The sequence below is a fragment of the Festucalex cinctus genome, chromosome 17, assembly GCF_051991245.1.
Source record: "Festucalex cinctus isolate MCC-2025b chromosome 17, RoL_Fcin_1.0, whole genome shotgun sequence".
NCBI lineage: Eukaryota > Metazoa > Chordata > Actinopteri > Syngnathiformes > Syngnathidae > Festucalex > Festucalex cinctus.
The window spans coordinates 3,707,220-3,734,134 of NC_135427.1; the positions used below are offsets into that span (position 1 = coordinate 3,707,220).

A 26,915-nucleotide genomic window follows, 5' to 3' on the forward strand; every position below is an offset into this window, starting at 1 on the left:
ACAAACTTATATCAATACATACATTGACATATGTATTTTTTTTTAATTATTATTATTAATTTTACCATATTTCCCTTATTAGGGGTGGCCTCAGCAAGAGGATGTAAATCAGCTTGTAGCGGGTCACCTGTCATACACAGACAAAGGTAACAAAAGGTCAATGGACACAGAAAATGAACGGGGCAATGTATTTTTTATTAATTATTTTTAGATTTCCAATATCAAAATTGAATGCATTATGCCGAGAGTGAGGTCATGCATTAAAAAAATGACATTCAAATCCTGTTATTATGCCTTATAATACTCTAAATCAAGTGAATGATTTATTGATTACCTTCTTTATTTCTGTCAGACATACTCTAGGGTAGAAACACACAAATACACCACATTAGTTGCTGTGTTTATATACCTGGTTATGAAATGATTATTGACACATTGCAATGAACTTACCTGACGGGAGAAAAGATACACAGATGGAAGTAGTTCTTATGTGGTGTAATCTGGTACAACGTGATAGAATCTAGAGAAGAAAAGCAACATTTAAATTTGATGTCAGCCTAATAGCCTGTACACAGGTAACGTACTAAAACCTAAGTGCACTTTCTGCAATTAATGTTTTCGGGCAGCATCTTCCCCAGTGGGTGCTCTCATGTCAGACTCTAATGTCAAATTGACACCAGGTTGCCATTGGGGCTACACATTTGGTACATAAGATGTTCTACCATCTGATAATATATTTGATATGAGTCCCCGACTCATATTATATGAGTAGGAATTGAAACTGAGAACTACACCGTAACTTAATAGTTGTAAAGAAAAGTATCACATTCAAATGGAGGTAATGTGTAATGTATTGTATGTAAAAGGCGTTTTACCGACTTGAAAGTGGCAAAAAAAAAAATTACCACTTTGATGTTATTTACATCTCAAAACCAAAACGTTTAGGTCCAACCCCCATGTTCAGCCACTCCTTGATCTGCAGCTAGGGAAAACACACGTGTGCTTGTCGATGTTCGTCTGTATAAACAATAAAAAGACAATTTACCGGCGTGACAGAGTCAAGTCCAAATTGGAACACGTTTAAAATTCAAGTAAGTAGCTAGCGGGAAGGAAAATAAGTGTATTTTTTCCTTTACGCGCCGCTAGCTTTGAAGCGGCTGTTGCCACTTTTCTTCTTCGGCGAAAACTGTGCCTAGTAAGAAACACTCGCACGCACCCCGCGGTGGAAAGGGGGCACTACATGAGATGCTGCTCATGCGCAGAAGACTCCAAAACGCGCTGTTGTTCACGCTTTTGTCCACTAGATGTCGACATTACGCCTCAAAATTACACCGCCCTTTCATTCATATTAACTCAAGTATCAACGTTTTGTTTGTTTTGTTTGTAGATGTGCCCAATGAAGTAAAATGAGCAGAAAAACAACAACAACAACAACAGAGGCTTCAATTTAAACACAATTTATTTTTGTTCTGCTTAAATAACGTCTCGGATCATCCAGTGTAGGCTATGTTGGTGGTGTCATACATGTTGATTTATCAATCATCAGGGAAGGTTAAAGACGCTCTTCATATGCAATAAAAATGAAAAATATAAATTTCACGCAGGAACATAAAAGATGATTTTTTTTTTCAAACAGTGTTAAAGTACCAGTATAAACACATAAATTTGGAATATGCAGGTAAAAATGTGATTATCTGTTCTTGTGTTAATTAAATATAAAATAATTCATATAGGGGCAGCACAGTGGACTAGTGGTAAGCACGTCTGCCTCACAGTTCTGAGGTTTGGGGGTTCCGTTCTTTGCAGTTAACATGTCCTTCCTCCCACATTCCAAAAAAATAACATGCATGTTAGCTTCATTGAAGGCTTGAAATTGTCCACAGGTGTGAATGGGAGTGTGAGTACTTGTCTAAATGTGCCCTGCGATTGGCTGGCGACTGGTCCAGGGTGAACTTCGCCTCTCGCCCAAGAGTCAGCTGGGATTAAACTCGTTTCCCTCATGTGAACAAGCACTTGAGAAAATGGATGGCTGGATAATCCAAATCATCAAAACAGTCCCGTTCGAAAAGCCTGATGCGTTTTCACGTGAAGCACAAGAATGTAGCTTTGCATTATTATCATGATAATTATTCTTATTATTGCAAAGACAAAGTATGTGCTAGTTGTCGCCGCCTCTCCAAGTGCATTCCAGTGCTTTGGATTATGCAAGGAGAGAGAATTGAAGCTGAAAAAAAAAAAAGTGGCGTCACATGCAGTCCACGCGCAAACACACACGGCAGAGAAATGTCCTTCCCACACACGCTTGTTGTTTTTCGTCGGGTCCGAGCAGCCTCCAATCGGTGCATAAACGAGTTTTGCGAAGCGACTGATTGTTTCATCCGGTGCCATTTATATATGTACACTCGTTTAAAAAAAAGAATTCATCACCACATGGTCAGGTTCCAGGAGGAAACGTGACCAAATAAGGCGTCCCGCTAATCTGTGGGTCTCCTCGCGTGACGTCTGGTTACGTCGAAGACGAGAGCATCTGCGAGCGTCCCGTTTGTCGTCTCCTGATGATCCGGAGGCAGTTTCTTCTGGTGTGTCGACATGCTCGCTCATGCCAAATTAAGTATCGTCTTGCTCTGTGTTAAAAAAACAAAACAAAAACAAAAGGTGTCCTTGTTGTACGTGACCATACGTCGCCCATTTGTCCGTTTTCCCTCCAAGCTGGAGTGTGCTGGGTGAGTATGTGGTGACGTCACAGGCAGCAGACCTGCAAATGATGGACAAGGTAAAAAATAAATAAATAAATAAATAAAATACAAGTGACAAACCCTGCAAAAGGATGCTGGAATTTGTTTTTAAATCCAATATGGTGGATTAATTTTGATAAACATTCGCGTTTCGGACACTGGATTAAACAGTTGCACAAAATAAAAAATTAAAAAGAAATTTCTGTTAAAATGATTAACAGTTTAATATTAATTATTAACTAATTGAAATACAATTAACATATTAAATGGGTTATTTAAATAATAAAATACTGTATTTTTCTTTTTTTTTTCCAGATTATCCTAAAAAAAAAAACTTAAAATGTTGAACGTAAGTATAAAATTCTTTTTCTATTTATAAAATTCACATTTATTCATTAAACAATTATTTGATTAAAATACATTAAAAAAAATGCACGAGCAAAAACTGCTAATTAAAAAAATAACGTAGATTTTTGTTAATTTTAATAAAAGATAATAATATTTAATAAAAAATAATAATAAGATAACTTATTGATTTTTACTGGTAATTTAATTATAATTAATTAACCAATAATTTTATTAAGTAATGAAAGTTTGTTAAATGTATATGTAAAATGGTTTGTCTTAAAACAAAAAATTACACATTTTTAATTGAATCTTTTATAACCAATTTAACTACAGTTATTAACCAATTACTCATTAAAATGTATAAAATATTTAAATATAAAATGTTATATTGTTTTGATATTTTATTTATTTTATGTTAAATTTAAATATTTATTAGTATGATATTATTATTAGCCTTGCACATCGTTTGTATAATGTTAAAATGTACTAAATGAGGGAACTTCAATCCTTTTATGAAGAATAAGATTTCCATGATGACTATATTAAAAGTTTGGTTGCATATTTATTTTGAATCTAATTATAAAGAGCTGCTATTATATATTTGTCATTTATTTATGGCCTACTTACCAGGGTGCGATGGGAGATGCTGCCGTTACGAGTGACTTTTCCTTCCCGGTTTGTTGTTCCCGTTTCCCGACTGGGCAGACACACCAAAACACAAAGAAGAAAAGTTAGCTTTATTGTCTTGGTCAGGCTTGACGTAAACCAACAAAAAAGATAGAAGCTAATTCCGCTAATGTTGGCGCATTAGCACGACAAACGGAACAATTTTTAGGAACACATTTTTCACATCGTGTTATTTGTTGGAAACAACACAGCACTGCAGAGACTCTTGAGACGATGACTACTGTTAGAATAACGGACCCGTACGGTACAAATTAATTGAATCGTCAGCCCTAATTGTATGTTAGCTTAGCTCACACTACTAGCATCAAAAGCACAACAGACGCCTGCAAATTTCAACTTGGCTCTACACATTATACACACACCCACAACAACCACACAATAAAACCAATCATGAACGATGTCACAACTGTTTTATTGCAATCCGTCGCCACCTGCTGGCCGCGGCAAACAATGCATTACTAGCTACAGTACATGTATGATCTTTGACAAAACACAAAAAGCGCACACACACAAACAAAATCACACGACTACGGCAACCTTGTGGCCCTGCCGGGAACGTTTGCCCCGCCTCTTGCCCTTCCCCCCTCCTGCGCCGCCGCTCGTCGCTACGGCGACAACAGCGCGCCCTTCCTCGCCGACCGCATCCTTTCGCTCCGAGCCAACCACGCGCCGCACCACTTTTCTGATCACCTGCGTGAATAGATAGACGGTGACGACAGGCCCGTCCGTGCGCGTGCAGTACAACGACGAGGCGGCGAGGTTACTTTTCGGGTGACCAGATTGCCGTCGCTGTCGGTGAACTGCTCCTCCGTCACGGATTCACCGGGAACGTTGCGGGCCTCCTCCCCCTGGAGGAGGCGAGTGGGAAGGTCACAAATTAGACGACGATTGTTAGAAGAAAAAGTCCAAACTCGCAACTCGGGGCCCATCGTACCCTCCGTATCGCCACACGCAAGCAACAAGCTGCTAGCGTCCCGTTGCTAAGCTAATCAAGCTGCTTTAGAGCGCCCCCGCCAGTTGTTGTCAGTTGTTGCACACACCGCACAGCAGACGTCACACACCTTCAGTATGACCCGCCTGCGAAACACCCTGGTGGTCACAGTGGTCTCCTCCTCCGAGCTGGACTCTTCCTCCTCCAACTCTTCCTCACCCTCCGCATCATCATCATCATCAAAGACACGCTCACACTGGACATTTTGCGCCCACTGCGAGCAACGTTTTCCAGGAGTTCACTGGCGCTCCGCAACACGTTTGGAGCGCGTTTTCTCACCTGGACTCTGCGAGCTGACCGGTCGCCTCCTTGCTCCTCTTCCTCTTTCTTGCTGCTCTGAGCTGGCTGTTCCAACGAGTCGGCCAGACTATCAGGACTGAGAGAAACAGACAAACGTACAGTACAGTGAACTTTGTTTATCACTGGGCATTACGTGACAGATTCGCCTACTAAAGGAAAAATCCTGTGATATAAAGAGAGACCATATCAAACCGATGTTGTGAAATGATGTGGAACAGTATTGGTGAAAAATGTGCAATCTGCTGATGAAAAACGTGGAATAATATTGCGCGATATGGAAACTCATTGAAAGATATGGACTCACGTGGAATCATACTGAATGCTATAAAATGACATTCAAAACACATATTGAAAGATATGGAATTATATTAAATAATATGGACTAATTTGGAATGATATTGGTGAAAAGAGTGTTGATGAAATATGTGGAATAATATTGAATGATATGGAATTGAACATTGAAATATATGGATTCATGTGCAATGATATTGAATAACGTATAATGATATTGAATGATATAAAATGACAAATAGAAATGGAATGATGTGTAATCATTATGAAGATATGGAATGATTCGGTATGATACTGAAATATACGGAATGATATTGAAAGACATGAAATGATGCGGAATAATTTTGAAGATTATGGACTGTTGTGCAATGATAGTGAACAATGTGAAATGTGTCGATGAAAATTATGGAATGACATTGAAAGATATGTAACCATGTGGAATGATACTGAATGACAGAATGATATAAACTGACTTAAATATTTGGAATGTCATTAACAATGATAATAATGCATGAGATTTATATTGTGCTTAAAATACATGGAATGATTCAGAATAAAGAAAGACATGGGATGATATTGAAAGATATGGAATGATACTGAAATACATGGAATGATGCAGAATAATTCATGAGGAATGATACTGAATGACGTGTAATGATATCAAATGGCATTGAAATAGATGGAATGATGTGGAATCATATTGAAAGATATGGAATGATTCGGTATGATATTGAAATATATGGAATGATATTGAAAGATGCCCTGTGATTGGCTGGCAACCAGTTCAGGGTGTACACCGCCTACTGCCCATAGCCAGCTGGGATAGGCTCCAGCACCCCCCACAACATTTGTGAGGAGCAAGCGGTTCAGAAATGGATGGATGGATATTGAAAGACATGGAATGATGCGGATTAATTTTGAATATTATGGACTGATGTGCAAAGATATTCGTGAATAATGTGAAACGTGTGGATGAAAATTGTGGAATGATACGCAATGACATTGAAAGATATGTAATCATGTGGAATGACACTGAATGAAATAATGATATAAAATGACTGAAATATTTGGAATGATGTGGAATGATAATAATAATAATAAAATCGCATCAGATTTCAGATTTATAGCGCTTAAAAGCTATGGAATGATTGAGAATGATATTGAAAGACATGGAATGATGTGGACAGACAGACATTTAAACCCATTAGAATAAGTTAGCATTAGCTTAGCATTCAGCATCCGTACCTGCCCTCCTCGGCGGCGGGGCCAAGCTGCGCCGTCGCCTCATCCACGGCGCTCACCGCATCGGCTCCTCTCCAGCCTGGAAGTGAACACAAGTCTTTTTCCGCCTGCCGCACTTGCTCCAGGATGGCATGCACCTTCTCCTCCGTCATCTCCTCGTCCTCCAGGCCCTCCTCCTCCAGCTTGATGTCCTCCAGGAGACTCTGCAGCCTCTCCTGGGTCATCTCGTCCTCGTCGTCGTCGTCGTCCTCCTCCTCCTCTTCGCGGCGCCCTCCCTGCCTCGCGTAGGGAGCGTAAGCACCCTCGAACATCGCTCGCCGCTGGGCCGCCCTCCTGTCGTTGTCGGGCGACTCGCTCGTGTCCTCCACGCGCACCAAAGGGGGCTCTCGGACCAGGGGGAGCTCGCTAGGCCTGCTAGGGGTGTCTACTACGCCGCCTTCGCGCAAAAAGTCGTCGGAGCGCAGCGGGGTGGGGGGCGCGCAGCAGAGGTCAGGGGGGGTTCGCAGCTCCGCGTCTATTTGGTGGTATCCTGCGTGGACGGCAGGAGGACAGCAGGGTTAGCGTGGAGGGAGGGTAGGACACAGCGAGGGAAGAAAAGAGGGATGAAAAGTGATGGAGGTGATGAAATGACGGGGCGAAAGAGGCGGCCGCTTGTTGAAAAGCCACACAAAGCACGTCGCAAGCCCCTTACAACACCGGCTGGCAGGGGTGGGCAGACTTCGCTACTCAAAAGGACACATTTGATTTTTAAAAGAGACAAATGAGCCATGTCAGTTGCAGATGAGGAATGAAAAAAAATATTCTGAAGTTTCAGGTCATATAAATATCCTTTTTTTTTTTTTTTTGAAATAAAAATATTTTCCCCCATGAAGTTAGCATTACATTTATCACACAAACAGTCGAGACATTGTAAATGTGGTTAAAAAAACAAAACAAAAAACAACAATAAGGACATTAATAAGTGATCCCAAACTTTTAAATGGTATTGAAATGGTATTGTAAGTAAAAATCTCATATTATTATTATTATTATTATTATTATTAAATTATGTACTTTAATTGGCATTTATCTATCCATCCATCCATTTTACGAACTGCTTATAATAAAACAGGAAAATAAAAAAGTATGTCAATAAATCAATTAACCAGTTATTAAAGTAAATAAATAAATTTTAATAAATGAGCGGGTGAATTGATTAACCTATTATTCAATATGATTAAAAAAAAATGCACTATACATTATTTAACTAACTGAATGGTTCGCATTTATTATTAAAAAAAAAAACAACAAATAAAAAAATATAAAAATGTGTGTGAAAAAAATATTCAATTTAAATAAATAAATAACATTTACAATTGTGTTGACAATCAATATACAATCGAATATAAAAAACATTAAATTTATATGTAAAATACGTAGTTAATCTTATTGATAAAATAATTAATCATTTTAAATTTTATTTATTAATTCAATGATATTGACTGATTTTGCAAGGTCTACGGAATATTGTGTTCTATTGCTATAAAAACATGGGACCTACCAAAAGAAAGTCTCTTCTTTCATCGGCTAAAAAAAAAAAAAAAAAAAAAAAAAAAAAAAAAAAATTGCAGCAATTAGCATTAGAATATATATAAGTTTCATCAGTATTCACAAACCTGTTCAAAACACTGGCAAAAACAGATCTCTTATACTCTGCTGCCACCTGCTGGCCTTTTTTGTAATAACTAACATTACTTTAAGCGACCTCTTCAGGTTAGAAGGTGCATCAAAGCCTTCTGTGTGCTCTAGTATAAAAAAAAAAAAAAAAAAAAAAAAGTACAAACACGCATTTGGTAGGGAAGGACAAAAAAATTGAAAAACGTATTTATACGTTTTTGGGTTTCAATGAGTTAAATGTATAGGCCCCATGTGGCCTCTGGGCCATACTTTACCCACCCCTGGGCTAAGTTCTGCAAGGGGATAGCGGGAAGCTGTAACCAGCGCGTAAAATTTACCACCCAACACTCAGCCAAGCCTCTTCGTGTTGAAAGTGCCATTCCAAACCCTAATTATCTAAATGCGAGAACCCGCAAGAGATGAGCGGAATTCCCTGCTCGGATGCGTCATGCAAGGCATAGGCGACTAAATGCCTTTCACGAAAGAGGATTCTAACTCGGGACTTAAACAAAAGTTGTAATACGAACATAAGTCGGACTCGTGCGCACGATTACAATTGTTACAGTGTTTTGACGAATGTGGTACCTTATAACACCTCTGTGAAAATACTAATGTTAACGTTAACAAGGAGACACCTAGCATGATAAATCTCTGAAGACCACCCTATACAAGACCCAATAAGAAACATTTGAGCCTTTCTTTGGTTAGCTCCAATACATCAAGGTGCTTCATGGGAGAAATACTCGCATCCTTGGCCACATTTGTGCGTGTAACTTTTAAAGCAGCTTGCCACAAGATGGACACAGAAATGAAAAACGACAGTACAATGATTTTGCACCTAACTGACAATACATTCATTCTCTTTCAAGCCACCTCAAGAAGTCACATTTTGGCATCAAAGTGGTTGCTTATTTCTGTTTTACATTTACCAAAAGAGGATGCGGATCGGGTAAGCAAATCCGGTCTAGGTATATGCGTACTAGGGATGTCACGATATCCAAACATCATGATACGATATTATCACGAAATGAAGGTCACGATACGATAATTATCACGATATTGTGGGGGCGTTGGCAATATTTAAAAAAAAAGATCACAATATATAAAAAAAGAGCTCGTACTAAAAAAAACAACAACAATATTGTGCTTTTGTACATAACAGCAATGCATATAAACCACCTACAATCTCGAATAACAACAGTGAGGCTCTTAATTACTAATGCAAGCACACATTGATCGCTTCACAAGCTAATTTGGTTCCCCTTCATCTGACAATTAGCGTAGATTTTAAACATAGAAGGCCAAAACATCCCTAATGAAAATTAAATTGCACTAATAAAATAGCCACTAGAGGGTGATAGAACTGCACAAAATGGAAATCAACCTGACTTTTTTTAACAGATGTGTTCCTTTTAAATATTGTAAACATGACAGCGAAGATATTGTGGCAGTTTTAATATCACGATATCACGATATTGCCCTTATCATGACATCCCTAATGCGTACACTGAGTTTTGTGACATTTTTGTTTGGTGTTTTACCATTAGATTTTTCAACTGTAAAAAAAAAAAAAAAAAAAAAAGTGACTTGGCTTAATAAAGTTTGGGAAACAATGCTTTTGGTTAAAGTATTTAATATTTACAAAGGAATTCCCTAATATGCACAAGATGACGCCATTAGCATCCAGGCAGGTAAGCTAGCAGATCTGGGACGTCTTGTAGCCTCGCTTTGGACAGCTGAAAGTATTTATTTATTTATTTTAGATAACGGGGATTATCTGGCATTAAGATCCAGATGGGTTAGCGGATCAAGGTTATTAAGCAAATCTGATCTAGATGTACACCTCGGGGACGGAAAGGTCGCGCTTGAAGTGAGAGGGGACGCCAGGAGGGAGGGGGGATGGAGGGGAGGAGGAAGAAGTGGGGAGAAGAGGAGGAGGAGGAGGAGGAGAGAGGGAGGAGAAAGGGGAAGGAGGCGAAGGGTAGGAAGGGGATGAGGAGAAAGGGGGAGGTGGCGAGGGGAAGGAGAAGATGGCAGGAGGACGAGAGGAGGAGGAGGAGGAGCAGCTGAGGGGGCTGGACGGCGAGGAGGGCATCGGGGGGGAGTACGGGAGTTCGCCCAGGTGGGGCAGGACCGGAGCGACGGGGAGGAGGTAGACGGGCGGGGAGGCGGGGGGCGAGGGGAAGCGGAAGACGGAGGGAGGCGAAGGAGGTGAGGCGGCGGGAGGGATTTTTTGCAAGGAAGAACAAATAGCGGGGACGTCGGCATGAGGCGTTCGGGGACATGGGAAGTAAGTGGGAGATCTGAGAGGTTTTGGGGCTGATTTAAAGCAGCGCACAAACACGACAAACAAAAACGGACAAAAGACAGGAATGTTAAAATGTTGATGAAGACAGCAAACAAACAGGAGGTGACGCATGAACCCTTGACCATGTGATCGCTGAATCGTCAAACAGACTTGGGATCCAGGCGCTCACATTCCGAGAAGTTTGAGGAGGAGAAAAGATTTGAGATTTTTGGGTTGCTCTTCAATGCAACTGCACTCACATTTATGCCTCTCAAGCGATGAATGACATCTCTGATATGTGCCACATCATCTCAAATAGGTCATTTGTTTTCTGCAGAGTACCAGATATTATTTACTAAAGGCCTTAATTTGCAGTTTCAAATCAAATCAATTTTACCATCAATAGCAACATATTGTATGATATTGAGTTATTTACACGCACGCACACACTCAAAAAAAAAAAAAAAAAAAAAAAAAAAGAGTGATGATGATGACATGTTGACTCAGGAAGGCTGCCGAATGAATAGTGAGCTCTCAAAATAAATAAAAATAAATAAATAAATACATGTTTTTTTTTTTGTATTATTTAAAAAAAAAATTCTAAATACAATGTGACATTTTGAACGATGATTTATTAGAATCATACAGTAATATATATTATAATATCAAATACAGGTACTATGGTCATATTTGTGTTATTCAGATTTTACCCCAGATTCAATAAATACTGGTTAGATATTTAAAAAAAAATTACAGTATATTAGTATAATAAATTTTAGATTGTAATAATTTTAACTTGAATTGAATATAAATGTGATTCATCCGTTAAAAATATATTTTTAAACTAATAAAAAAACAAAAAACAAAAAAAAAACGTTTTTATAATAGTTTTAACTGTGTGCTGTCTGAAGTTATGGGGAAAAAAAATAAAATAAAAAAATCCCAAATATATTATGCAAATCTGAACCTCAATTCAATACCTAAAAATACGTAGAATTACTATAAAAAAAAAATCTGTACTGGTATAATCAACATTAATTTTGTAAATAGACCATTTCTGGGGAATGCTAATAGCTGAATGCTAAGATTTGAATACATGTGGAATGTTTATGAAGTAAATTGAGAGATAGATTATGAAATTATGACTTCCTGGTTACAATGCACTTTACCGAGTCCCACAATTATATTTAGTTAAATAATATATATGGAAAAAAATGCTTTCAGGATGGATTAATTCTAGTTTACAAAATAAAGTACCAGTGCCGTGAAATAAAGAGCAGCAGACAGAGCGAACAAATAAAAAATATTGCCGTGTTATATTTGGTAATGATGACCTTGAATTGCGACGTGGCATCTATTAGAGTGGAGGCCACTCTGAGATAATTCTGCACTGAGTGCATTGGACGCACAATTGTGAGTGCAGTGCGGTTGTATGGGAATTTATCTTACGGCTAGCAGGGGGATGGAGGAGGAGGGGGGTGGGGGAGGCGGCACCGACTCAGGGCTTCTCTGCAGGAGTTAGTCTGAGGTGGAGGAGGAGGAGGACGCGAGCCGGCCTTTAGTTGAGGATGAAGCTGGGAGGAAGCGAGGAGATGACGTCTTCACACACTCTAAGGGGGGGTGAGGAAAAAACGGCGACGCCTTTTCCACGCGGCGCCGGAAAAGGCGTCGGAGTTAGTCGGAGGAGTTAGTCCGTGCTTTTAACTCATCGCTGCCGCAACTCTGACCCGTCCAGCTCCACGCGGGACCCGTTTCAGACCACGGGAGCCATCTTAAAAGTCACGTGACGTGTCCCGATCCGAGGCCAAATAGTTGCTGAGTCGTGAAAATGTCTGAAACGTGTCATCCGCAGGGTGTGACGGCGGCAGAGAAGCGACGGCCGGCATTTCGTTATGGTCAGAGGGGAGAGAGAAAGGTAGAGGGAAAGTGCCAGCAAACTAATGATGTCTTTTGTAAATAATAATACAGTAAACCCTGATAGTCACAGGGAATGACCCCTGGGGAAAAGGTCACATCGTTGCTGCTATGTGACAAACACGTCGTTTTTTTATTTTTTTGGGATATCTGCATTCAGTTTCCGTCCCAAAAATATTTTTAAAAATGACAAAAATAATGGACATAAGTGTTTTTCACATAGCAGCAATGATATATTTTCTAGAATACTGTAAAAACATATTTTGAGGGGGGAAAAAAATTGTAATCTTACAAGAGTTAAGTTAAAAAAAAAAAAAAAAAAAAAAGTGTATTTCCTGAAAAAAAAAAAAAGTGTGTATTTTTCAGAAAAATAGTTGTGCAGGTTTTATTTTTATAACAGAAAAGAACACAGTTCAGTAAATTTGTTGTACTACAGAAAAATGTGTGAGGGTTCACAAATTGGCAAGGGTTTACTGTATTAAAAAGATAAATCAAACCAGGTTTGTTTTATGCAAGCCCAAAAGCATGCTCATCAATATTAGAAAAAAAGCAAACACATAAAAACATGCAATTGGTTTTAATAATAAATTATTGGACTTGTATAGCGTTATTCAAGGGATCCAAGGACACTAAAAAGTTAAAATTATAACATTTTATTAATATTAAACAAATATAAAATTAATGTTTACAATTATATTACATATAAACTATTTTTATATTTTTTTTTTATTGTCAATTTAAAATTAAATGATCACTTTTTTGTTCATTAGAATTATACTGGCCCATTTAATTAAATACAAATTAATCAAATATCGTACAGTTAAAATATATGTAACAATTTTCAATTTTCCTAAATTCATTACGAGCATGCCAAAGGAAGCAAAATTTAAGACTTTTTAAGACCTATTAAAAGCCTTAAACCCTTTCGGTGACGAAATATAAAAGAAATGTTGCTTTTTCATACATACATGATATAAAATAACATACTATACACTTGGGCCAAAAGTAGGCGGACACTTTTTAAATCCCCCGTGTGTCATTTTTAGGCATACTGAAGGCCTTGCTGTGTATTTGACTGCAGCGGCATCTTAGGCGTGAACCTGGCGGCGTGATTGGCTGCGCTAGCGAGATTCGGGCGTGTTCCGGCTGAGACGGAGAGAGCAGGTGAGAAGCGGTGAAAGGAGGGAAAGGCGAGAGACTACGGGGGCCTGATTTACTCGAGGTTGGCACATGCAAAAACGGGCGCAAACTTGATTGCGCACGCAAACAGGGTGATCTACTAACCGGGCGCAACCAGGATTGCAACGGCGCTAAATTACTGCATAGTTTGTTACTCCAAGAAATTGATCAAATCTGTGAAGATTTGCGCTGGCTGATTTAGTGTTTTTAAATGCAGCGTAGCGGCTGAGCACTAAACATGTTTTGAGATGGTAAAAAAATAAATAATTATGAATCGTGTATTCAAAGCAATGTAATTTTGGAGCCAATCACAAGAAGGTGTCATGCTGTATCACAGATAAAAGTCCCTTCCAGTGCTACATTTCCATGTGTTTCCTCCCACAGCAGTTTTCCAGGTGTTCTGTATCAAGTTTTAAAACAATTTTATGCAGGATGGACATGCCTGTACAATCCATTTGCCATGCACTTAGGTCAGGTTAAATCAAACAAAAGATGGCTTTTATGGGGTTGTTAGTTTGCCCAAAATTATCGCAGTGATCTATTTATTTTCTATAACGCAATGTTTGTTTGTCTTCCACTAGCACTTCCAATTAATGAATCCTATTTGAGTGACCTAAAGCGCAAAACCCTCTTATGACGGCCTTCCCCGCAACGTTTCTGTTCAAGTGAGCTAACACGCAATTTAGCGCCCGTTGTTTGGGATCGTAGTAAATCAGGCCATAGGAGAGTATATAAAGTGTGTAGGATCTAGGGTGGACTACGATTTACCATCGGACTGATCCGGGAATACTGCGTTATCATCGGCAAAGCAGCGAGTGCCTGAAATGTTACCGTAGTCAAATATGGGCCCTTCCAGCAAAGTCACAATATCCAAGCGATTGATCTTAGTCAGCACCGCCGTTAAAGTGTCCGCTGGAGAGAGGAGACAGAGGATCATCAGGAGCTCGTTTTTGTGGCGACGTAACACGATTGTCGACAGCGCCCTTGTCTTACTTGTGGCGTTTTTACCGTCCCTGTGCACCCATTTCTTTAGCAGCATGAAGCTCTGCGCCGTCAGGGAGTTTGGGTTCTCCACTCGGATCGAGTTGATCTCCTCCACGGAGAACTCCAGCTCCCGGGCCAGCTCTGCAAGCAAACGCAGCAAAACCCGGTTTAACATCATCGTCAGTGCTAAAATATTGAGTCTGATATTTTTAGTTTGAAGTCTGTTGGTTGCAATTCACCACAGTGCCAGTAGGCGGCGCTGTGGTGTCATCAACAGACACAGACGCGAGTTTCCAACTTGCGCTGCTCTCTTGTTGTTGACAAACAGACTTACAGTAGACTAGAGCAGGCTAAAATTCACGTCAATGGGGCGGCCATGTTGGTAGGGGCGAATTATATATAATATAATATTCCATCCATCCATCCATCTATCATTCATTTTCTGAACCTTGCTCCACACAAGGATCGCGGGGGGGTACTGGAGCCTATCCCAACTGGCTTCGGGCAGTAGGCGGAGCACACCCTGAATTGGTTGCCAGCCAATCGCAAGGGCACACAGAGACAAACAACCACTCACACTCACAAGCACACTTGTGGACAATTCAGAGCGCCCAAATAACGTGCCATGCACGTCTTTGGGGAGGAGACCGGAGTACCCGGAGAAGACCCACGCAGGCACGGGGAGAACATGCAAACGCTACCCAGAAAGGCCGAAGCCCGGACTCGAACTTGCGTACTGGGAGGCGGACGTGCTAACCACTCTTCCACCGTGCTGCCCCATGAACATATTTTTGTTTTAATATTTACTTCTAATAATGTACTGTATTTGACATTTTTATGATACAAAAAAAAAAAAAAAAAGTACAAAATATGAATCCTGTGCTGTATTGAATGTTTTCAGGCCACAAATCAGCTCTAACGAAAGACTCCTCTCACCCAGTTAGTTTAATCATGGTTCCACTGTACTATATTAATACATTATTTTGGCACGTTCTGTCACATGAAGAAATTTGACATTAGTTGCCACAGAATGAACAGGATGATATTTTGTTAGTAAAAGCAGTGCACAGTGTACAGAACATGCTAAAAAAAAATCAATCACAAACAATCTGAAATTAATCAATAAAATCAATTAAGCACCCAGCCCTAAAACAAACTGTTAAATTGATATTTGTGATGGTGATGATCGTTATTAAATTCCTCAGGGCAGACTTGGTGCATTGGCAGGTCATGCCAAGTGAAAATGTTTGCCCACCTTTGCAAAAACATACACTATTCATAAAGCTCAAGTGTGTCTGACAGCTGTGCAATTTGATGGTCTGTGCTCGTCCCACTGCAGAGCTGCTCGATGGGGGCTTAAATGACGACCAGCAGTAAATTCAAGGTGGAGAGAACATTGTGTTCACTTGTTGACTGCAGCACCGCCTCCATTAAAAATGGATCAGAAGCGCTTGCCGGCCTACCGGCCAGACGGGCGCGTCCCAACCCCACTGGCACGGCGCACACGCACACACGTGCGCGCACGGGGGGGGGGGGGGGGGGGGGGGGGGTGGGGTGATGCTGCAGTGCAGGTGGCTGGTTTGTGCTATGTGCTGGGCTGCAGGGGCACGCCCCGAATGCCTCGTGTGCAACATGGAAGTGGTGTGATTACGTTTATGCACATTCAAACTAAACGGACTAAAAGGAAGATTGGGAAATGGATGGCCTGAACTGTTCTTTAATCCAGACCACCAATCATTTCAATAATCCTGTAATATTTATTGCATTGATTTAACTGCTCACCGTTTCATTGCTCTGTGATACTTTGATCCATTATGAATATTTTTTCTGATTGTAAAATCAATAATTAAATGTATGCATTTTGCATTAATTACATTTATTGGATTTGTATTTATTGTAAATAGTATGTTATTGTAAATTTGTACTGTGTATAGAAAGTGAAAATAAAAAAGGCACATATATATTTAAAAATGTTTACTAATTAGTTAATTAATAAATTAGTAAAATAAACAATTTTATATATGCATGTAGCAATATTTTAAATAGGCAAAATGCAATTACTGGTAAATTAATTACAAATAACATTTAGTTTGTATTGTTTATTTTTTTTTAATGTAATTTTCCATAATGAGAATTTTAAATAAAAAAAACAGTATGTAAATCTATTGAAACAATAATTTTACTTGTATAATTGAAATTAAAAAAAAAACAATTGGGGTTAATATATTTCTCATAAATAAGCCGATTAAAGACTAGTCTAATAAATATTAATAATACAGTTACATTAATGATAATAATGATAAAATGAGAATGGTTTATTTATTAAAATTATTCACATTTTAACATTTTAAAAATAAATTAGCCAAAATTAATATGATTATAATTTATGATTAAAACTATTAATTTTAACAAATATTTTTTTTCCTCATCTGCAAATGTCCTGGCTCATCTGTCCATTTAAATAACCTAACACGGCCCTTGCGCACAAAATTTTGCCCGCCCATGGTGTAAAATGTCTGCGAATGATTCTCACGTGAAATGTTGACTGCTGTGACCACGCCACTGCAGAATATTTTTTCTCAACTACGCAAAGCTTCCACCTGATGGCAGCACACACCACCACTGAACTGCCATTCAGAGAACTAGTGTCATGTGTGGTGGACTCACCAGTCCAGCTGAGTCCCAGGTGGTCTGCGACTATGGCCATGCGGAGGTCCGTCCTCTCGCAGGGACTCTGAGGGCCTGAAACCGGGCAGTGCAACACGAAAAAAAAATGATTAGAAATAGGCAAATGGATGAACAAATATAATAAAGAGATCTGATACTGAGAATGAGACGACAACACACGAGCGCTTGACGAATGAAGATGGACGAAGTGTCTATTTTACGTCTACACTGTCTTACATATGTGATAGATAAGGTGATGTAAGTCAGTAGTTGTAGAGTTGGTGGGAAAACAGAAGACTCGTTTCAGCTCACTCTCTCAACTTTTCTGGCCAAACTATCCTCAATCACTCTCAGTTCAAGAGTGGACACCCTGTGATGTTTATTATGATGCTTACTGCAAAAGCAATGCACAAAACTGATCTGTGAAGCCAGAAAAGCAAGTTAAGTTAAGTTTGGTAGTATTGTTAGTAGTTAAGTTTCACGTCACAAACCATCAGGCAACATTCCCCAAGATGAAGAAAACAACTCAGGGCCGCCGCTTGACATCAGAAAGCATCAGTCTGTACAAGTTGGGCCGATGAATTGTTTTCTCAGTGCACCAAAAAGAGTAAAAACAACACCAAAGATCAGGCAAGCAGACCGACGTCACACTGTGGCAAATTATCCACAACCTGGTGCCTTAGCTGTGCCGCTTCCAAAAGCAGTGTCATACACTCCTCAAAGACATTTTTACCAATCATTAGAGAGGCTTCTTAAGTTCTAGCGACTCAAGCGCTGGCATCAAATTTGAGCACCGGGGTCACGACTTGAGCCAAGCAAGAACCACCACAAATGACCTTCAGACCAACTCATTAACGTCGTGATCCAGACTGCTGGTGCTGATCCAAATTAGGATAGCTTGGTCTGATGTCACTTTTTCCCTCAATGTTTCCCGATTTTGTCCAAAACAGAGAACCAGCCCATTTCATACGCAGTAACTGGACAATTTCACCTGGCTCAGGCATACGAAGGAAAACACACTTTGTAATTACAGTATACGCTAGGTCAGAGGTGTGAAATCCAGGTACTGAATGTAAAAACACTGCCCTAGTTTGGCTTTACTCACAGGTGCTTCTAGTCAACCGGCTTCAGGAGCTTGTTTACCTCCCTATTGAATAGAAGCACTTGTGGCTAAAGCCAAACTGTGGCAGAGTTTTTACTTTTAAAGTAAAAGTTCTGATGGTAACGTTCGCCGGTTCTTTTATTTTAACACTCACTATACTAATAACAACCAGGAGACTGCATATTCTCAGTTGAACTATTTACTGGATGCCAGAAAGATCAAGTACACAGCTGTGGAGCCTTTTCTGCTCGATGTTGAAGAAGGTCTAATCTGCTCAAAATGTCTTCGATTCATACTGTCTTGGCCACCCACCAACACGGGGGGACGGCTCAGCCGAGCCACGTGAAAGTGTGTGACCTGATGGTCTGTACTGGTTTCAACCTGAAAAATATGCAAATAGATAGGAAGGCGCCAAGCTAGGAAAGGTCACAGAGACAACGGCTTAGCTCGTCACCTATCTAATTATTAAGAGGCCTAATCTAACACTGAACCTAGAATTGACACCTCTGTGCCAGACGTATTTTGGCCCGACACTGCAATTACTTGCTGCTGCTCTTCTTGACAGAGCGTTCTACAAACTGGAAACCTTGAACCGTCATGATACGACTGCTACTGCGTGCACTGATAACTTGCAAAATGGTTGACAAGAAGATACCAGATGCTAGCCAAGCGGATTATTATACTTTGTGGCAGTCCGGATGCCTTGTGGCCTACCACTCTCAGGTCATTCTGTTCTGTATTATGCCAGGTTAAGTCTGATTGCTTAAGACTTCTGGTAGTTTGTATGGGATTGAGAATGCTAGAACCGAAGAGGCCTTTCACGTGAAAGGTATAAGGTGAGTGCGGATGCACAGCACTGAAGACTTGACAACTTAAAAAGGGCTCATCACTAATTCCAGACTGCACTTTCCACTTCAAAAAAAGATATCACAAAATTACCCCAAGTAGGGCTTTATCACACAACACAAGGATGACACAAACAAGTCACAGCTACACTTGACACCACAGAGCACCCACGACAACTACATGCACAAGAGAAGATACACAAGGTGTTTACAAAGAGTTTACAAACTAGTCGTGTTTGTGGTGACGGGACTCGTGACTGGTTGATCAACCTCACTCCCTTCCTCCTTCTGCTCCTCCCCTCCGAGTGTCGGCCTACTCTTCATTCCGCTTGGCTGCTCAACCTCAGCTCTCTCGGCACTAGCAGACGGTGAGGATGTGGTGCCGGTGGTGCTGGTGCTGATGGAGCTAGCGGTGCGTGCAGGGCAGGAACGTCTAGAAGCTCGTCTAGATGGTGATGAAAAGGACCTGCAGCTCCCTCGCTCCTCAAAGGTGCGGTCGCCTCTCTAACTTTGGTTCAGCTTCCTTGGTAATGGTTTGGTGCAGAGGATAAGGTGCATGCCTACTGTCAATTGCTCTACATTTTGGATGGCTTTCAGATAAACTGACTCCACAGACGGTGGAAGCTTTGAAACAAGGAAAGCGATTGTCTTGATTTCTTTTTTGCTTCCTTTTATCTTTTGTTACTTGTATTGCTTTTATTGTTTCCTGTAGTGCACACTTTAAGATTTGTTCTCTAAATGTAATTATTATTAACTGTGTGTAAACACGATTCTTAATCTCTTGTGCTTTCAAAACTAAGTCTCCATTGGTTTGGATTACTGTAATTCTAAATTTTGGAGATTAATTCTCCAAGGGGTGAAAACCTGGACTTGCATAATTTGCATTTGACCTCTCTGGGTTCTGTGCTTCTTACTGCTACATAATTAAAAAAAACAACAACAAAAAACTTGCTGTTTTCTAGTTGACTGAGCGATGGTTCTATTAGTACCAACAACCTAATACTGCCATCTTAAAAGCGAGGCTCACTGGTGTCGCTACCGGTGTTCAACATTTGTGGGTGGGTCATTTCTTCTTGAGAAGGTGCAGAGGGGCAATTTGAGTTATGAGAGAAAGTGCAAACCAAATCCTCGAAAGTATCCAAAAGTGTGTCCAAAGGACCAATAGAATTCATGAAATAATCTGTGAGATAATTTGAGCAATTTGCATAGTTTTCAATATCTAAATTTGAACCTGAAGCTATTATATCAAAATCATCTAAAGTGCTTGGACAATCAGAATGACTATCAGTTGTTTTATCAGGTGACAAGTTTAGTCCTGTTCTAAACGTAGTGAATTTGATGTTGTCGGTTGTGTCTCTGCCAGCAGTGTTTGCTATTTCTAGCTGGACAGTAGTCGCCTGTACAGGGACCGGAGGGACAACTACAGGGATACACATGGGGTCTTGATCACTGTTGTCTACCTCTGTGTCCCTGACCCTGTACCTGCCCGCGGAGTAGGAATGCTCACCAATTTGAAAAAACTGGAGCCTCTCCTCCACCATGTCCCTCTTGCTCATGTCAATCGCACCACTGCGCGTCATCTCAAACATCTTTCCCTCGTGGAACGGGAAGGGATTGGGCTCACTCGTCGGTGTGCTATCATCTGTCGGCGTGCGAGCAGGGGTGCTGTCAGGCGTGGTGGCCTGAGATTGCTCGTCGACTGCTAGTCCAAAAGGCTTGGGCTCACCGTTGTTCGCCTGCGTTCCTCCCATGTTGACAATATCTTCTTCAGCACCTTTACTGGGCCAGGGATCAAAGTCCAACCCTTTAGTCGCAACAGTCTTAAAAGGAGAGTTAAACTCCTCTTCTAACTTATAGCTAAAGTATGTATCTGAAAATCCCTCTTTCGCTGGGAGGTTCTGTCCATTCATTTCAACGCTATCTTTTTGAGCGTCATTTGGTTTCCTACCATCTGATGGTATGTCTTTCTGGTCCTTTAGACATTCCTCTGGAATTTTTTCCTCTTCAATAACTTCTAGTTTAGTTTGAGGAAAAGAACGGTCTAATGGCCTGAAAGTGTCCGTCGCCCAGACATCTCGCCTGCTGTCCAGCGAGCCTAATGACTTCAAGTCAGCTTGTTCGTACAGACCATCATCCTCATCTTGGAGGTCATACCCATCTAGGGAGTCTATCTCTGTTGCATCAGTGTCATGAGAAAATTCAGCTGTTGTGGCTAACGAACAGTCTGTTATGGACTGGTCGTTTCCGTTTTGTTCACATTCATAGTCCTCTCCCTTGCCATTGGATCCACTGGTACCATTGGAGCCATTGGTTCCAACCAGAGGTTCTTTGTCATTTCCATTTTTGTCATGTTTTTTCACTTTGGCCTGATTTTCCTTCTCCTTTTGGTTATCCTCTTCCCGAGGAGCTTTGAAAGTGAATTTCTTAGAGGGAATTGGTTGAAAGATTGACTCTTCATCATTGTCGTCCTCACCATTGGACTGACTATCGTCCACCTCTGGCGGAACTGGCGAAGGGGGCTGAATACGTATTATTGGTTCAATCAGCAGCTTCTCGTGTTCTTCCTGTAAATTCACCTCCATCATTTCTGTCTCAGTTTCCGACGACGCGCAAGAACCTTTCTTATCTGCATCAGACGTTTCTGAGAGGTCCAAAGGAGGTGGTGGAGGAAATTCAATGTATGCAACACCTTTGTCTTTGGAGGCCTCCTGCCCCGTTTTTTCATCATACCCATTGACTGTGCTTTCTTGCAGAAAGGAACTATTCTCTAATCTCTGATAGTTGTCAGTCATTATCGTTTCTTGCATATTAGCATTAGCAAGGTCTGCTTGAGCAGCATGGATGCTTGTTTTGATTTCAGTTGGGGTCTCTTTCAAAGAAATGATGGTTCCTCCTTGGTCATCTTCTTCTAATTCCTCAGATACTTCCATGATTGGGCTAGGCTTATCTGGCACCAAACCCATGAAGCCATCAGGAGTTTTTGCGGTAAGGTCATAGCTGACCTCCTCGGAGCTGGGGGTCTCTGGTGTAAGGGGGCTTTTCCCTGAGCTATCTATGAAGGAGATCTGTTCTAGGGTGTCATCATCTGGGCTGAGGGGGCCAAGTCCAGAAACAGACTTCTGTTTGACAGCATGCAGTGCCCCTTTAGCTTCCCTTTCAGCCTGGCGGCCAACCTGTAGGCTAACATAAACAGGTAATGTTTTAATGCCTTTGAAATGGTCTTTGGTTGCTGCAGCAGCTGGAGGTGTTATGACTTTTTCCAGAATGTCTTTTGAACTAAGTAAGTTATTAGAGTTTGAATCTTTGGGGGCGTTATCAAGGATCTCAAACGAAACATTTTCATTTGTTTTGGTAGCTGTTGCTTCAAGGCTTTTACTTTTACATAATGTTGGAATCTGTGAGGGTTTTGTTACTGAATGTCTCTTAGGCAGGTCATTTTCATTATAACTGGACGTGGTTCTTACCGGAATTTGAGATTCTGACTTTTTTCTTAAGTTTTTATTTATTAGGTCATCACTATCTATTCTTGAAACCTCAGTTGAGACATTTTTTGTGACATGTTTGTCAGCATCGCTATCTTTTTCTGAAAATGTTCTTTGCAGCGACACATTTGGGACGTTTCTATGTGAAAATAGTTTTGGGGACTTGGGTGATGTCAAAGCCACTTTGGTGCCATCTTTGTCCTCATTAATATTTTGGGGTATCTCCTGTGATGTCTCAGTTACTTTTGTTTTTCTATCAGCAAAAAATTGGTAAACTGGGAGTTTGCTCTCCTGTAATTTCTTTACAGAAGGTTTTGGCTGAACCGGAGGGGGTGTTTTGCTTAACCTAGACTGAGATTGTTTCTGAGCCTCAGATTCAAACTTCATCCTCACAGAAGTGACTTTGGATGTTGATTTTATGTGGGAAGGAGAGGAGGGCTCAGACTCAGCGGTCTTAGATTGTTGGCTTTTCTGAGGACTGCTTGGCAAGCTAGAGCTTTTCTTTTCAGAAGGTAAAACACTACCAAATGTTTTACCCACGGAAGGCTCCCTGAGTTTGGTCTTATTGAATGCCTCGTCCCCTGTCTTAGTTTTCTGAGGGCTGCTGCATGCTGAGCTCGGCCAGGACCTCGGCTCTTTGAGTTCTCGTCGGACAGGCCTTCTCTCGGGTGACTGAAGCTCATCGTTCAGCTTTTCTGTTTTATCACGGAAGAACTGGGAAACCTCACAGAGTTTTTCTTCCGCTTCTTTTACACTTTGATCCACCCTGTCCTCATAAAGCAGCTTGTCCCTGCTCCTGTCATGTTTATCCTCAGTAAATCTCATCCAGACTGCATGTTTGGGGCTACCTTGTTCAGTTGAATAATGGAGGACTGTAACTTTATCAAACTGTGGCGATTCATCTCTCTGCAAAAATGTTCCCGCTTTCGGGGACCCATCTTTTGAGGACTTGGATACAAACTCCTTTTTGGGGCTATCTTGCTGCTCAGATGTTAGGTTCCTGTCAGTCTTCATTGCAGAATCTTCTGTGTCGGAATAACGTGATGAGGATGCGTCTAGTTTCTCGGAGAGAAGCATTTTTTCAGCAAACCTGTAGGACTCTCCTCTGATCTCTGAGAGCTCATCATCACAGTATTCTATGGAATGCTGGCTTAGCAGTTTTAGGGCTTTATAGGAATCATCAGCTATCAGTTGAGCAGAGCTTGGCCGACTGTCCTCCTCCTGCGAAACCGGTGTGTTAACGCGAGATGTTTCCAAGAAAGTGGGGAGGTATTCTTCAGCAATCAGTTCCTCCTCTTCCTGCTGGCTGTCATCATAATCAAGCAGTTCCTTAATGGTCCGCTCCCCTTTATAAACATAGAGCTCAGGGTGTTTCTTAGTTTCCCTGATATAGACCTCAGTTGGCTCTGCTGTGCTGTGGCCTTTCTCAATATGAACCTCAATTATCCGTTCTACTTTGGGTTTAGACTTAACGTCCCTGTCAAGAAATCTTGGCGACAGTTCATCTCCTTTCACTGAGTCCTGGTTAGCTTTGTGTTCAAATAGGTCTGCCAGTTCTTTGGATGGGTCCCGGCCAGACTGGAATGCTTTCATGAGGTCTCGCACTGACATGGTTTCCTCAATCCCTTCTGCTGCATCAGTGAACTGAGGCTTATGATAGACCATTCTGGTTGTAGTGGTAATATGAGTTTCCTCTTTAAGACACATGCTCATTGAGTCCTCCTCTGGAATCGTCATTTGAGTGGAGGCGACTGAGCTTCCTGAAGCTGCACCTGACTCAGCAGACGGAAGAGCAGAAGCAGTCTCTTCCACTAAGAGAGGCTCATCTGAGAGGCTCTGAACATAGGCTTCCTCTAACCTGGTCTCAGAAACACTGGGAGGGATGGGAGTATCAGTAAATAAAGGCTTGGGTTCTGTGCTTTCTGCACTCTGGGGAGCAGAAGGTGTCTTCTCGCTCCTAGTCTCAAAGCCGCTGTCAGAAAGCGGACTCTTATCCTGCTCATGAGACAGCTCCTCTGGGGACTCAAGAATGGTGTCACCTCCTTGATAAGACTCCGCAAGTTTGCTTAAGTCCTTCTCAGATGGAGACCTGATCATGCCTGACACCGGTGGAGGCATTTTCAGTTTGTGCTCCTGTATTGTCATAGAAGGCTTCAGAATACGTTTTTGTTTCTCTTCACCTTCCCCTTTCGCCTCCTCATACCGACTTTTCAATTCTGCCATTTTGGAGAGGGAGCTAGCCCCAATATCATTAGTTAAATAGTCTACCACTTTAGCCAAATTGAAGTCATTATTCGATTGGTGCTTAAGCAGATTTGAGCGCTCACCAAAGGTGTTCTGGTCAGAGAGGGCATTTATTTGGGCTTCTTCAATTTCATCTGTGGAAAATTCCTCCCACCCATCCTCGACAACATTCTCCTGACTTTCATTCGCTATGTCCTTCTGTAATATCTCGCTCACCTTCACTAAATCTTCCTTCACTTTCTCAACAAGTGTGTATGGCTCATCATCCTCTAACTTTGCCTCACGAGGAGTGCTTGTGCGTGACGTTTGGACTGTTTTAGCGGCTGTCTGTGTGTCTGTCTGTAAGATGGCTGTCATTCTCATCAGGTCTTCTTTCATGTCTGCTACATCTTTTAGTATCTCCTGGTTGGAGGCAGCGGCGTGATGAATGATGGGTGGTGTGATGTAGGGGGGCGATTTCAACTGGGACTTAATTTTGGAGGCTGTAACGCAGGACGACATGGATGAAGAGGGCAAGGTGCGAGGGGAATCAGGAAGCGCCATTTTGAGAGAGCCTGGCCCTGGTTTAACAGGGGCCTCGGGCATGACGCTGACCAAAGAGTATACAGGTACAGTCACCGTATTTGAGGTAACTGCAGGTACTGAGGAGGCAGCAGCAGATCTCAGAGAACTGTAAGCAGAACTTGCTGTTGCAGATCTAATGGGGGATGACAGTGATTTAAGCGTGCCATAGCCTGGTGCAGAATAGGAGTCAATGGCTTCATTTATAGCGGCACTTATGCCAGATGTCGCTGCCTGGGTGGTGGCTTGGATTCTCTCTTGAAGACTCCTCTCTGACAGGAGCCGGGAAGAAGGTGAGGAGGGCGTGGATGAGGACGACGCATATTTGACGGGAGAAACGTTCCCGTTCACCATGGACAATTCCGACGACGCAATGGTTGTCTTCCCCGTCGAGGACGGCGACGATAAGGAGGTTTTCCCTCCTCGTGGTGACAAGGTTGAATCAGAAGAGGTTTTCAAAGAGGATAGGGTGGAGAGGCTTTTAGTAGAGGGAGGATTTGGTGCTGCTGTGTCTATCTTAAAAGGCATACTAGAACTGTAGATGCTGTATGGTTTCTTTGGTGAGACTGGAGCAGCTGTGGACTTATCCGGTGTGTAACCATTGGGAACGGAGTGAATTGGAGAGGTCCTTGACGCGTACGGCGAAGAAAGACTTTTCATCGAAGCAGGATCTGTGGCAGGTTTACATGGACTTCTGGAGGACACCAAGCTGGCAGAGGCCTGCACAGGATACTGACCCTGCTGGACAACTGTTTTAATGGGTGATGGTATAGTCCTGTAAGATCTCACAGGGGACGAAGGATGTATGTTGGGGGACGTCAGGTTGGGTGCTTGCAATGGAGCTCCCATGCTGGCTCTGATTGGAGAGGAACATGCAGGTGATGGGGAGAAGGGCCAGGCAGATTTCAGTGGAGAAGTAGCTGCTGAGCTGGCCGGTGAATCGGCAGCGATGACGGAACCGCCCACTCCGCCGAGCCTTGCTTGGCCAGGGACGGTAAGAGGAGCAGTCGACCATGGGGGGTAAGGTCTGGTTGGAAAGACAGGTTTGTGAGGGTGACCAGCAGGCAGTGCTCTTGTGGCTGGTGCGCTTCGCTCAACTGCTGTTTCTTCAGCGGAATGCGGAGAAACAATGATGGAGAAGTAATGGGAAAAGAAATCAAAAGGATGTGGAGTAGTCGACAAAAATGGGAAAAGAAAAGAAGATGCAGAAGAAGAAGAGATCAGGAGGGAGAGTTGGTCAGTGAAGCAGTTCTGTTATTAAAGGATCAACAAACAGCAGTTTCATGAAATGCTCACATATTTTAGTATTTATTGATGATGGACTTAATTAAAAGTGTCTTCAGATGTTGATCTCTCAAACACTGACAACCACAACAAAATGGATGATTGAAATTAGAAAG

At 41.5% G+C, this 26,915-nt stretch overlaps 1 protein-coding gene across 50 annotated transcripts in view; it reads right to left on the reverse strand.

Annotated features, from left to right (window-relative positions):
- Positions 1-2,605: 2,605 nt before the first annotated feature.
- The window catches only part of LOC144004996 (ankyrin-3-like), an 83,282-nt gene continuing 58,972 nt past the window's right edge, over positions 2,606-26,915 (reverse strand). For 35 of the 50 annotated variants that reach the window (XM_077502789.1, XM_077502782.1, XM_077502773.1 and 32 more), the window contains 11 exons: positions 20,736-26,621; positions 17,282-17,356; positions 14,624-14,755; positions 14,399-14,542; positions 6,598-7,123; positions 5,041-5,137; positions 4,832-4,975; positions 4,535-4,618; positions 4,308-4,460; positions 3,711-3,780; positions 2,606-2,755 (listed from right to left, as the gene is read on the reverse strand). In XM_077502789.1, the coding sequence (XP_077358915.1) occupies positions 3,736-3,780; positions 4,308-4,460; positions 4,535-4,618; positions 4,832-4,975; positions 5,041-5,137; positions 6,598-7,123; positions 14,399-14,542; positions 14,624-14,755; positions 17,282-17,356; positions 20,736-26,621 (7,286 nt within the window). In that variant the 3' untranslated portion in view covers positions 2,606-2,755; positions 3,711-3,735. The remainder of the gene's footprint in view (positions 2,756-3,710; positions 3,781-4,307; positions 4,461-4,534; positions 4,619-4,831; positions 4,976-5,040; positions 5,138-6,597; positions 7,124-14,398; positions 14,543-14,623; positions 14,756-17,281; positions 17,357-20,735; positions 26,622-26,915) is intronic. The other 15 variants (XM_077502819.1, XM_077502821.1, XM_077502817.1 and 12 more) reach the window with 6 other exon arrangements.